Genomic DNA, 13,004 nt, shown 5'->3' with positions numbered 1-13,004 from the left:
GGGACTCTATAGTTCTGCTGAGGGACTTCAACGCTCACGTGGGCAACGATGGTGAAACCTGGAGGGGTGTAATTGGGATGAACGGCCTCCCGATCGGAACCTGAGTTGTGCCTTGTTATTGCACTTCTGTGCGAGTCATGGATTGGCCATAACAAACACCATGTTCGAACTTAAGGTAGTTCATAAATGTACTTGGTACCAGAACACCTTAGGCCGAAGATTGATGATAGACTTTGTGGTTGTATCATCAGATCTGCGGCCGTATGTTTTGGACACTCGGATGAAGAGAGGAGCAGAGCTGTCAACTGATCACCACCTGGTGGTGGGTTGGATCAGGTGGCAGGGAAGGCTGCCGGACAGACCTGGCAAACCTAAACATGGTGAGGGTGAACTGGGAATGTCTGGCGGAAGCCCCTGTCCATGAGGTCTTCAACTCCCATCACCAAGAACACTCTGAGGAGCTCTTGAACCCAGCTAACATGTCCTCAGTGGAGGAGGTAGAGTCTGAGGACTTCGGGCAAGGCCCACCCATATCCCTGGCAGAGATCTCTAAGGTAGTTAAGAAGGTCCTCGGTGGCAAGGCGCCGGGTGTGGCTGAGATTTGCCCTGAGATACTGCAGGCTCTGGACATTATTGGACTGTCTTGACTGACACGCCTCTTCAGTGTCGCGTGGAGGTCAGGAACAGTACCTGTTGATTGGGAGACTGGGGTGTTGGTTCCCATATTTAAAAATGGGACCGGGGGTGTGCTCCAACTATCGGGGCATCACACTGCTCAGCCTCCCTGGGAAAGTCTACCCTAGAAAGGAGGCGCCGACCAATTGTCAAACCTCAGATCCAGGAGGAACAATGCGGCTTCCATCCTGGCCGTGGAACAGCGGACCAACTCTACCCTTGCTGAAGTGCTGAGGAAGGCATGGGAGTTTGACCAGCCAGTCTACATGTGTTTTGTGGACTTGGAGAAGGCTTATGACCGTGTACCCCAGGGCACTCTGTGGGGGTTTTTTGCGGGAGTATGGGGTTCCCGGGGCAGTTGCTACAAGCCATCGAGTCCTTGTATATATAACCAAAGTGAGAGCTGTGTCCGTATTCTCGGCATAAAGTCAAACACGTTTTCGGTGAGTGTCGGACTCCACCAAGGTTGTCCCTTGTCTTCGATTCTGTTTGTGATATTCATGGAGAGGATCTCAAGGCACAGCCAAAGTGAGGAGTGTGTCCATTTTGAGAACCTCAGAATTGCATCTCTGCTCTTTTCAGATTATGTGGTTTTGTTGACGCACTGGGGCGGTTTGCAGCTGAGGGTGAAATGGCCAGGATGAGAGTCAGCACCTCCAAGTCTGAGGCCATGGTTCTCTACCAGAAAATGGTGGATTGCTCCCTCCAGCTTGGGGATGAGTTGTTGCCTCAAGTGAAGGAGTTCAAGTATCTCGGGGTCTTGTTCATGAGTGAAGGTAGGATGGAGCGGGAGATTGACAGGCGGATTGGTGCAGCATCAGCAGTAATGCGGACATTGTACCAGACCATTGTGGTGAAGAGGGAGCTGAGCTAGAAGGCAAAGCTCTCAATTTTCCAGTCAATCTTTGTTCCAACCCTCACCTATGGTCATGAGCTTTGGGTAGTGACAGAAAGGGTGAGATCACGGATACACGCGGCTGAAATGAGTTTCCTCCGTAGGGTGTCTGAGCTCAGCCTTAGAGATAGGGTGAGGAGCTCGGACATCTGGAGGGAGCTCAGAGTAGAGCTGTTGCTCCTTTGTGTCGAAAGGAGCCAGTTGAGGTGGTTCGGGCATCTGATTAGGATGCCTCCTGGACGCCTTCCTTTGAAAGCTTTCCATGCACGTCCAACTGGGAGGAGACCCCGGGGTAGACCCAGAACTCGCTGGAGGGACTTTATGTCCAATCTGGCCTGGGAACGCCTTGGTATCCCCCAAGAGGAGCTGGAGGGTGTTGCTGAGGAGAGGGACATCTGGAGTGTCCTACTTAGTTTGCTGCCTCCGTGATCCACCCCGGAGAAGTTGCTGATGTTTAAAGATGAGAGTCCTGTATAACTACTTTGGTTGAGTATGGCATTTACACCACTGTGCATAGGGGTTTGGTTCCCTCTGGGATCATCCAGTTAGGGGGGCAGGCATTCCCCAAATGGAATATGTGGATGGTCAAAAACTGTCAACTTCCTTGCTTTGCATTCCTACATCCTCTCTTGGCACTGTCAGTACTCTAGATACACTATCACTACTATGGACCAGTCCACTATATCTCCGGTCTCAGAGAGTTTTTTTGTTTTTTCTTACAGGTGACTCAGGAGATATCTGATCCCAGCAGAGTCTTCCGTCTCCTTGGATCTGACAGGTTGGTACTGAAATTTATGCTGTGTTTTTTTTTTTCAACCAAAGTTTATTTTTGCATGTATAAATGGATAAACCAGAGAAATAACAGCTTACATTTGTGCGGGTGAGCTCGGGAAATAATTTGCTCTCAAAAACATCCAAAAATGAAGACGGACTCAAAAAATAACACAACCAAAGTAATATTTGACTTAATTACCCCAACCTCTTTCCCTAGAAAAGAGAATTACCCCAACCTCTTTCCCTAAGATTAAGATTCTTGCACAAAGATACTTCGGTATGTTTGTATGGAAATTTGGCTCTTTTTAAGTGGAGGACAGGGTTAAAAGACAAAGTTCAACAGGGATGAAGTTTCACTCTCTGCTGTTTGGCTCTCCCTCTCATCTCCTGTTCAATCTCTCTCTCTCTCTCTCTCTCTCTCTCTCTCTCTCTCTCTCTCTCTCTCTCTCTCTCTCTCTCTCTCTCTCTCTCTCTCTCTCATGTCACTTCTGGCAGAGTGTAATGATTTGTGGCCCCTATGACTTCCACAACAGCAGGTGGGGCCTGTCACTCCCACAGGCGTCCCTGTTTTCACCTTACCAGGAAACCAGCAAACAATTCAGTCCTCTCCTGGGCCCTAATAGAGTCTACCTACCGCTCACACCTACATGTCCCTCATAGTTCTTTTTCTGCATGACCCTCCTCTCTCTCGCCACCTTCCTCTGTTTGTCCACCTCCTGCTGGCTGCCTCAGTATGGCAGGGCAGAGAGCTCCACAGGGGTTGTGTCCAGTGGATCAGACATCACAGGGATCAGTCACCCATCTAAACATACAACACTGACACACTATTGAGATCACAGACTCCACCCTGGTAGAGCAATTCTCAAGGCCCAGGTTATCAACGGCCGCCATCGGTGCTGTGCCCTCACAGGGTACCGATGGAAACCATCAAATCCACTGTGGCGACCCCTGGCAAAGAGGGAACAAGCCGAAAGAAGAAGATAATAGATATTGTCGGCTGAACATTTTTTTTTAGATTATGAATTGTGAAGCGGGTTGACAAAGGGAGTAACTCACCTTTGCACTGATTACCGGGCAGGCAGCCAGCCGGGCAGGTACAATCTTTTTTCTTCTTTTTTTTTCAAACCACAGGCACAGCCGGATGTATTTTACCACCCCACCCCCCCGCTCTCTCTCTCTCTCTCTCTCTCTCTCTCTCTCTCTCTCTCTCTCTCTCTCTCTCTCTCTCTCACTCACTCATACACACACAGTGAAGGTGTATGTCTTAGCAGTGCAGCCGCAGATAGCGGTGCCTCTCCCCGGTACTGCCATGTGTCCCCTGAGTTCCCAGGCTCAGCCCTGCACCTCTGCCCGGCCTCCCATGTTTAATTCACCTCTGCCTGGGCACTGCCAGCCTGGTGTGAGTGTCTTTCCGAGCCTCTGTAATTTCATCTGATGGAAGGGACAGTATGGACGTGCGGTCCCTGCTTACCTGTCACAGCCACCAGATAGATGCCACGCAGGGATGCTCCCCATGTCATAGGGATCCAGTTGTCAACTGACATTGTCATCTAACCAAGACGCCTTCTTAATGGGTCATTTAGGATCCACTTCTCTGTCAGGATAACGAAGTTAGCCTGCATTTTGTAGGGCACATTGAGATTAGGTGGTTTGGAAAATGCTGCGTGTGTGACTTCGGTGCTGGTTGATATTTTGGGCATCTTCTTAAAAACGTCAGATTTTGTGGTTATGCAGTAGACTCCCAGGAGGTAGATATGGGTGCCCAGGCAGCTACATGGTGGTGTAGCTTAAACTCCATCTGTCACGTTGACAACTACTTGATATGGAGGTATGGCGAGTAGTATTGGCATCTCGTTCTTTTTTTGTTTTCTTTTTTTTTACATGACTCTCACAAATTCATTTAGACTGGAGATAAGACTTTTATCGAATATCGGGATTTTCACAGTATACATCGTATGTAGGTGATTTGAGTTGCCGGTGCTACAACCACAGCAGTGGAGTGTAATAAATGTTATCCCTTGAATTATACGTGTAGATTGTTTGTCAGCAGCTCGCTTTTCTCCCCCCCCCCCTCTTTGTGGAGCATTATTTAGGTCCTATAAGCATTGTGCATTGAGCAAAAACAAAGAAGAAAAAAACAACCTGCAAGTTGGACTTTTTAACACATCACAGGAAGTTGGATCAGTTCATCTGGACATAGTGTTTATTGGGAGAAACTTTTCATCACTTATCTAAATGCAGGTGTCCCCACCCTTATAAACAATACAGTGACTGCAGGTGTCCCCACCCTTATAAACAATACAGTGACTGCAGGTGTCCCCACCCTTATAAACAATACAGTGACTGCAGGTGTCCCCACCCTTATAAACAATACAGTGACTGCAGGTGTCCCCACCTTTATAAACAGTACAGTGACTGCAGGTACCCCCACCCTTATAAACAATACAGTGACTGCAGGTGTCCCCACCCTTATAAACAATACAGTGACTGCAGGTGTCCCCACCCTTATAAACAGTACAGTGACTGCAGGTACCCCCACCCTTATAAACAATACAGTGACTGCAGGTACCCCCACCCTTATAAACAATACAGTGGCTGCAGGTACCCCCACCCTTATAAACAATACAGTGGCTGCAGGTGTCCCCACCCTTATAAACAATACAGTGACTGCAGGTACCCCCACCCTTATAAACAATACAGTGGCTGCAGGTACCCCCACCCTTATAAACAATACAGTGACTGCAGGTACCCCCACCCTTATAAACAATACAGTGACTGCAGGTGTCCCCACCCTTATAAACAATACAGTGACTGCAGGTGTCCCCACCCTTATAAACAATACAGTGACTGCAGGTGTCCCCACCCTTATAAACAATACAGTGGCTGCAGGTGTCCCCACCCTTATAAACAATACAGTGAGTGCAGGTGTCCCCACCCTTATAAACAATACAGTGAGTGCAGGTGTCCCCACCCTTATAAACAATACAGTGACTGCAGGTACCCCCACCCTTATAAACAATACAGTGGCTGCAGGTACCCCCACCCTTATAAACAATACAGTGACTGCAGGTGTCCCCACCCTTATAAGCAATACAGTGGCGTAATGACCGTAACCAACGATCAGTTTCATATGCAAATTACCGTGACCATGAACTAGAGTATCAATGGCCATGTGTATTCTCGGAGGATTGGGGAATAGTTGTAATCACAGCATTGTAAGATGGCGACTGCATGGTACCGGCTCGACTCAACTCAACTCTACTTGCTGTTTTTGGTTTTCCATTGGCTAAACGTTAGGGATAGTACCTGGTACCAGGTACTTTTTTCGGTACCACCTCCATCGAGGTTCCAAGTGAGCTGAGCCGATATTAAAAGGTGACATGAAAATACCACTATAAATAAATAAAATATAAATATATGTATATTTATTTATTTATATTTGTTTAAATGTAAATAAAATCTTTTAAAAAAAAAAGTCAACACGCCCACAAATGACCAGCAGGGCTTTGCCGTGAGAGGATACTATCTGCAGTTAAAGACCTACCTCTTCTCGCTGGCATCCAAGTTGAGCTTGACACTGTGATTTTACTGTGGAAATATACTTTTACTCTGATATTTTATTGTTTACATTTTATATTCTTTATTTTGTTATGTCTTCTTTACATATATTTTTCTATTTATATGTGTCACTTATTTTATATTGTATTTTAAGGTCGTGCAGCGCTTTGGTTCAACTTTGGTTGTTTTAAATGTGCTATATAAATAAACTTGACTTGACTTGCAGCGGAAAACGGATTCCCAAAAAAGTAAAGTGAGTAGAATCGAATAGAGTAGAGTCGAGTTGAGCCAGTACCGTGCAGCGGAAAAGGGGCAATAGATGGCCTCTTCGAGTCCCCGTTCAGACCAGTGTTCCTCCCTATCAAGGATGTGCTCATCCTCATCCCTGAAAGAGTGGCCACTGGCCTGTAGATGGTGTAGACTGTGTGGATGGTGTAGACTGTGTAGATGGTGTAGACCAGGGATACGCAACATGGTCCAGAAAGGTCCGGTGTGGGTGCAGGGCTTTGTGCCAACCAAGCAGTTACACACCTGATTCTATTAGTCAACCAATAGTCTTTGCTAAAGACCTTGATTTGTAGACTCAGGTGTTGGAACAAAGACCTGCACCCACACCGGACCTTTCTGGACCACGTTGCCTATCCCTGGTGTAGACTGTGGAGTCCTGGTCTGACGTGTTAGCTCTCCTGTGTTGTGTCATCCTCTTGGCCAGCGCCTGTTGAGTTTCCCTCATGTACAAGTCATGGCACTTAACAGCAGCGTACCCCATATTGCTCCGTTTGCCCCGGGGGCCTGATCCTTGGGGTGGACCAGCTTCTGGTGCAGTGTGTTTTGGGGTTTGAAAGCAGCTGAGACGCAGTGTTTGGAAAATATGCGCGTCAACTTTCCCGACACTCCCGCCACACACAGAACCACCACTGGTTTACACTTAGACAGCAGTTGTCCTCCTCCTCCTCCTCCTCCTCCTCCTCTTCCTCTCAAAGGGTCCAGGAAAGTCATAGAAAGCCACTTTTTGCTATTTTTGTCATTGTGCAGGTTACAGTGAACGTGTCCTCTACGTTTAAGTCACCCTATTGTATAGGAGCAGTGGGCAGCTGCAGCACCCGGGGACCAACTCCACTTCTTCTTTCCATTGCCTTGCTCAGGGGCACAGGCGGCAGTATTAACCTTAAGATGCATGTCGTTTTGATGGTGGGAGGAAACCGGAGCACCCGGAGGAAACCCACGCAGACACGGGGAGAACATGCAAACTCCACACCGAAAGGACCTGGGACAGCCTGGGGTTCGAACCCAGGACCTTCTTGCTGTGAGGCAGCAGTGATAACCACTGGGCCACCGTGCCGTCAATTCTGAAATAATATTAATACTGGAAGCCAGAACAGTAAAACTAATGAACAGTTAGCTACCGCAGGACCATATTGAGCTCACAGAAAATACTTGGAATTATACACCACCTGAAGAGGTGGAGGTGAGAAACCGCTACTCGTGTGCCATGGTAACCGATGAATTCATAACCTGTGGTACGTCCAAAGGCCAGCGTGCAGAAAGTAGCCTGTGCTTTCTTACTAAAAAGGTCTGTAAATCCACTCCCTCTGCCAGGCTGGCAATGGCCCTGAGAGCCGCCGGTTAAATAATGAGGATTTCCTCCGGCTTCAGTTTGCATTTTCCAAGGAGACGGACCCCATTTTTACTGCGTATTTACTGATATTCTAATCGTTGGCCTGTCTCTGTTTTTGTTTTTTCTTACAGGGTGGTGGTTTTGGAGAGCCGGCCGACGGACAACCCCACAGCCCTGAGTAACCTCTACATCCTGGCAGGTCACGAGAACAGTTACTGATCCCTGTCCCAGAGACCGGAAGGTTTTTCAGAGGTGTGGATGGGTTGCCTCAGGTTTATTTTATCCTCTTTCTTTTTTTGGGAGTGTACACCAGCATTTGGCCGACGAGGCTTTAGCGTCAAGGGAATCCAACTGGCTTGAAAAAAATGATTACTGGGAGCTTTTTGTTACTGATCGCTGGATCCGTAGGTCAGTAAAAGAGGGGTGGGATTGATTTCAAAGGACACCCTCCTCACTTCGGATCCATACGAGGCCTTACGTCGTCCGCCGCCGCTCGCCACAGGCGGCGCTGACTAACCTGACTTGAGCTGAATGTGGAGAAACAATAAAGGCTGAGCAGAGCATTGATGTGACCTGGACTGCGGACTGTGTCGGAAACCAGACATGTAGGGGTAAAATTGGAGGGGGGAGGGGGGGGCATTAAAATTCAGAAGGAATTTCTATAGTATTAGTGGGATAAAAATGCGAGGTTTCTAAGATGAAGAATGAATGGTGTCATGTGTAACACACAAAAACAAAATATTGATCGTTCCTTTGGCCGGAGCGGGGGGAAGACTTCACGAAGCTTTTTTGGGTCAAACTAATGCAATAATCCCTAAAGAGAACCCTGATGATTCCACGTGGGTTATTCAGACGTTATTTATTAATCTCTACAGTAACGGGGCATGTTGGGTTTTACAGGCCACATTAATGGACTGCAGCAGACAGATGCAGTCCGCTCTGCCTAGAGTTGAACTACCTAGTGTGTGTGGGGGGGGGGGATGGGGAGGGGGGGTGTTTTCCAGCTGTGTAATATAGTCACCTGGCTCCTGCTCTGTCGCTTTTGTAGAGGCTGAATATAATGTAATTTTTTTTTCTCTCATGACCTTTTTAGACATTTTATTTCCATTCATTATTTGCACCATGTAAGCACTTTTGTAAATGGTTTTTTTTTTTTATTTAAAATGACAGATTGAGGGATTATGCTCGGTTTTTATAACATCTTCGCATTCCCTTCGCAAAACGTTTTATTGTATGCTGTTTTTTGTAATAAAAAAAAGGATATTAACTCTGTAAGCAGCGTTTGTGTGTCGTGTGTGCAGGAGCGGAGAGACGGCGGGAGGGGAAACCTTTAGAAGTCATTGTTATTTGCATAGCAGTCATCAGGATGTAATTCATAATGTGCAGCATTACGGGTCTCAGACGAGCAAGTAGTGACGTCAGGATGGCGGCCTGCGTGGAAAACATGTTTCCAGTAAACAAACTCCCTGTTTACACTCGGTCTTAAAATGCGTTTTGGGCGATCGGGTCACAAGTGGACATCATGTGTCCATCATGCGTCTCCACATGCGTCCTGCTGACCCACTTGTGAACGGATGTCGGCCTTGTTTTTTTTCCCCGACCCGCGTTCCGGGAACTCTGCCTCTGATTGGCTAGTACTAGTTGCCTCCGTTGATTAGGTTGGTTAAGATTAGGGTTAGGGTGGGGTTAGCCAATCAGAGAGAGAGTAGGGGCGGGTCTTCCCGGAATCCAGGTGGGGACAATAATAACGCCAGATGTCGTTACTCCGAAGATTTCGTCACTGGCTGCGTCACTTCCGCTACAAGGTCAAAGTGCAACTCAGCTTTGCCGACTAGCGGTGAAAACAGCAGCTAATGTGTGAAGGCGTTTCGAGCACTAATATACATGTCCGGACTATTCCAGCTGTTGAGACTGGCAGGTCTGATTCTTCTGCCCAAATGGAGGTCAGGGGTCTCGTTTCACTTGCACTCCAACCACCTACACCCTCCTCGCGCTCCGTTTTTTCGAAAGTTGGCGCGCTGTTACCAAAGCAACCACCACATCCTGCGTTGATGACGTATTTTCCTGTTACGTCCGCATCAGGATACATTATAGCGTTTACACTACAAAAGATATGTGGGTCAAACGCGTCCCAGACCACCTTTTGAGTAACCGGCTCACAAAACGGTCTGGTGGCCGTTCACACTTGTATTTAACACCGCCCACTTGTGATCCGATCGCAAAACCAAAAAAAAAAGTCGCATTTTAAACCCGAGTGTAAACGGGGTGTAATCGGTTTCCTCTGCGGCGTTGCTCGTTGGCTTTTTCTACACTACCGGCTCGCTGGACATGATTGACAGCCGCGGCTGGGAGAAGCCCCGCCTCCTCCCCCAGGGCCGACCCGGCAGAGGGCGAGGCGGCATTAGTTCTCGTCATTAGTCTTGATTAGTCTGACAGGGCTTCGCCCGTCCGCCGCTAATTGGTCTCTCTGGGCAAGCCGAGCCGTCAGCTGCGTCGAGTCCCGTCTGTAGCTCAGCCCCGTGTCGACTGATGACGTACAGGCGCCGAGACCTGCGCCCGTCAACACGAGCGGGGGCGGGGGGGTCGGGCCAAGTGTGATTTTCAGCACCGGAGCGACGCGTCCTCACGTATCGATCGGGACCGCGTCATGGGTCCGTGGCTACGGGCCTGTGCGTGTCGTTTCGTTTGCGATCGACCCCGCGGTGTGTGCTGATACACAACCTCGCATTTATAAACCTTTAAGCCGAACTACAGCTCGTACGAACGAACGAGCGTGGCCGTGTGACATCCGGGACATCCCTGAACGCGGCCATGTAATATCCGGGACAAGCCTGAACGCGGCCATGTAATATCCGGGACAAGCCTGAACGCGGTCATGTAATATCCGGGACATCCCTGAACGCGGCTATGTAATATCCGGGACATCCCTGAACGCCGCCATGTAACATCCGGGACAAGCCTGAACGCGGCCATGTAATATCCGGGACAAGCCTGAACGCGGCCATGTAATATCCGGGACAAGCCTGAACGCGGCCATGTAATATCCGGGACATCCCTGAACGCGGCCATGTAATATCCGGGACATCCCTGAACGCGGCCATGTAATATCCGGGACACGCCTGAACGCGGCCCTGTAATATCCGGGACAAGCCTGAACGCGGCTATGTAATATCCGGGACAAGCCTGAACGCGACCATGTAACATCCGGGACATCCCTGAACGCGGCCATGTAACATCCGGGACAAGCCTGAACGCGGCCATGTAATATCCGGGACAAGCCTGAACGCGGCTATGTAATATCCGGGACATCCCTGAACGCGGCCATGTAATATCCGGGACATCCCTGAACGCGGCCCCGCCCACCTCTGCTTTTTATTTCTTGTCGTTTAATTGAAGAGAGGACAAACGAGACAGGAACATCTATATATATATATATATTTATATATATCACCAGAACAACCTTACACCTCCACACCCATGGTCATAGCAACAGCAAATATAGAAAATGAATGCGCAGTAATAATGATGCTGATGCTCAACTAAAATAGAGTACTTTCGCCAGGGGGGGGGGGTTAAAGTGCACATGTTATGACGTAAGCAAGCGTGACGTGTTTTGACGGCTTTTGTGTTTGTGCTTCTGGAAATGGCAGATATCTAGTTCTCGATTTCTGTGCTTCCAGCAGGAAAGGATGGCTTATTGTGTTTAAACATTCGCTTTTATGGACGTGGACATTTTGCACACACACAAAAAAAAACAAGATTTATGAAGTAAAACTTCTTGTTCACCATCTGTGTCGTACTCTTTCCGCCTCGCTGGGTCGGAACCGCCTCAGAATTTACAGGACACCTCTTTTATTTTGTTATGCAGCGACGCTTCACGTGGCGGCACCCGACCCTGTTTCCAGCAGATATTAGCAAGGCCTTTACTCCGATGGGAGCCCGCCCCCTCTGCCGCGTGAAGCGCGCCGGAGGGGGCGGAGCCATCCACCAGTTCCTATGGGGACCGGCTCGGGCTTGCTGGGAGACTCTTGATGGTGTGAGTCCGAGCCGCTGGTGTCTGTGGATGCGCACGGGTCTGCTCACTGCACGCCGTCCGCGCCCAGCAGCTACCCGCGACTCGCTGTGAGTGTACATGTTGTGTTGTGTTGTATGGGGCATGTTGTGTTGTATGGGGCATGTTGTGTTGTATGGGGCATGTTGTGTTGTATGGGGCATGTTGTGTTGTATGGGGCATGTTGTTGTATTTGGAAGTATATGGCATGTTGTATTTGTATGTGGCATGTTGTTGTATTTGTATGGGGCATGTTGTATTTGATGTGGCATGTTGTTGTATTTGTATGGGGCATGTTGTATTTGGAAGTATGTGGCATGTTGTATTTGTATGTGGCATGTTGTGTTGTATGTGGCATGTTGTGTTGTATTTGGCATGTTGTGTTGTATGTGGCATGTTGTGTTGTATGTGGCATGTTGTTGTATTTGGAAGTATATGGCATGTTGTATTTGATGTGGCATGTTGTTGTATTTGTATGGGGCATGTTGTTGTATTTGTATGGGGCATGTTGTATTTGATGTGGCATGTTGTTGTATTTGTATGGGGCATGTTGTATTTGGAAGTATGATGCATGTTGTATTTGGAAGTATGTGGCATGTTTTATTTGTATGGGGCATGTTGTATTTGTATGGGGCATGTTGTATTTGTATGTGGCATGTTGTATTTGTATGGGGCATGTTGTATTTGGAAGTATGGGGCATGTTGTTGTATTTGTATGGGGCATGTTGTATTTGGAAGTATGTGGCATGTTGTTGTATTTGTATGGGGCATGTTGTATTTGGAAGTATGTGGCATGTTGTTGTATTTGTATGGGGCATGTTGTATTTGTATGTGGCATGTTGTATTTGTATGGGGCATGTTGTATTTGTATGGGGCATGTTGTATTTGGAAGTATGTGGCATGTTGTTGTATTTGTATGGGGCATGTTGTATTTGTATGTGGCATGTTGTATTTGTATGGGGCATGTTGTATTTGTATGGGGCATGTTGTATTTGTATGTGGCATGTTGTATTTGTATGGGGCATGTTGTATTTGGATGGGGCATGTTGTATTTGGATGGGGCATGTTGTATTTGGAAGTATGTGGGATGTTGTTGTATTTGTATGGGGCATGTTGTATTTGTATGTGGCATGTTGTATTTGTATGGGGCATGTTGTATTTGTATGGGGCATGTTGTATTTGTATGTGGCATGTTGTATTTGTATGGGGCATGTTGTATTTGATGTGGCATGTTGTTGTATTTGTATGTGGCATGTTGTATTTGGAAGTATAGGGCATGTTGTATTTGGAAGTATAGGGCATGTTGTATTTGGAAGTATGGGGCATGTTGTATTTGTATGTGGCATGTTGTATTTGTATGGGGCATGTTGTATTTGTATGGGGCATGTTGTATTTGTATGGGGCATGTTGTCGTATCCAGGAGGCAAGCGGGG

At 47.8% G+C, this 13,004-nt stretch overlaps 1 protein-coding gene across 1 annotated transcript in view; it reads left to right on the top strand.

Moving 5' to 3' along the window:
- map4k5 (mitogen-activated protein kinase kinase kinase kinase 5) overlaps positions 1 to 8,490 on the top strand; it is a 79,073-nt gene extending 70,583 nt beyond the window's left edge. Inside the window, exons 32-33 of the mRNA XM_056296502.1 lie at positions 2,293 to 2,348; positions 7,652 to 8,490. Of these exons, the coding sequence (XP_056152477.1) occupies positions 2,293 to 2,348; positions 7,652 to 7,739 (144 nt within the window). The 3' untranslated portion in view covers positions 7,740 to 8,490. The remainder of the gene's footprint in view (positions 1 to 2,292; positions 2,349 to 7,651) is intronic.
- The last annotated feature ends 4,514 nt before the right edge of the window (positions 8,491 to 13,004 follow it).

The sequence above is a fragment of the Lampris incognitus genome, chromosome 16, assembly GCF_029633865.1.
Source record: "Lampris incognitus isolate fLamInc1 chromosome 16, fLamInc1.hap2, whole genome shotgun sequence".
Classification (NCBI taxonomy): domain Eukaryota; kingdom Metazoa; phylum Chordata; class Actinopteri; order Lampriformes; family Lampridae; genus Lampris; species Lampris incognitus.
Note: the sequence above shows the minus strand (reverse complement) of the source record. Positions and strands in the feature narration are given on the sequence as shown.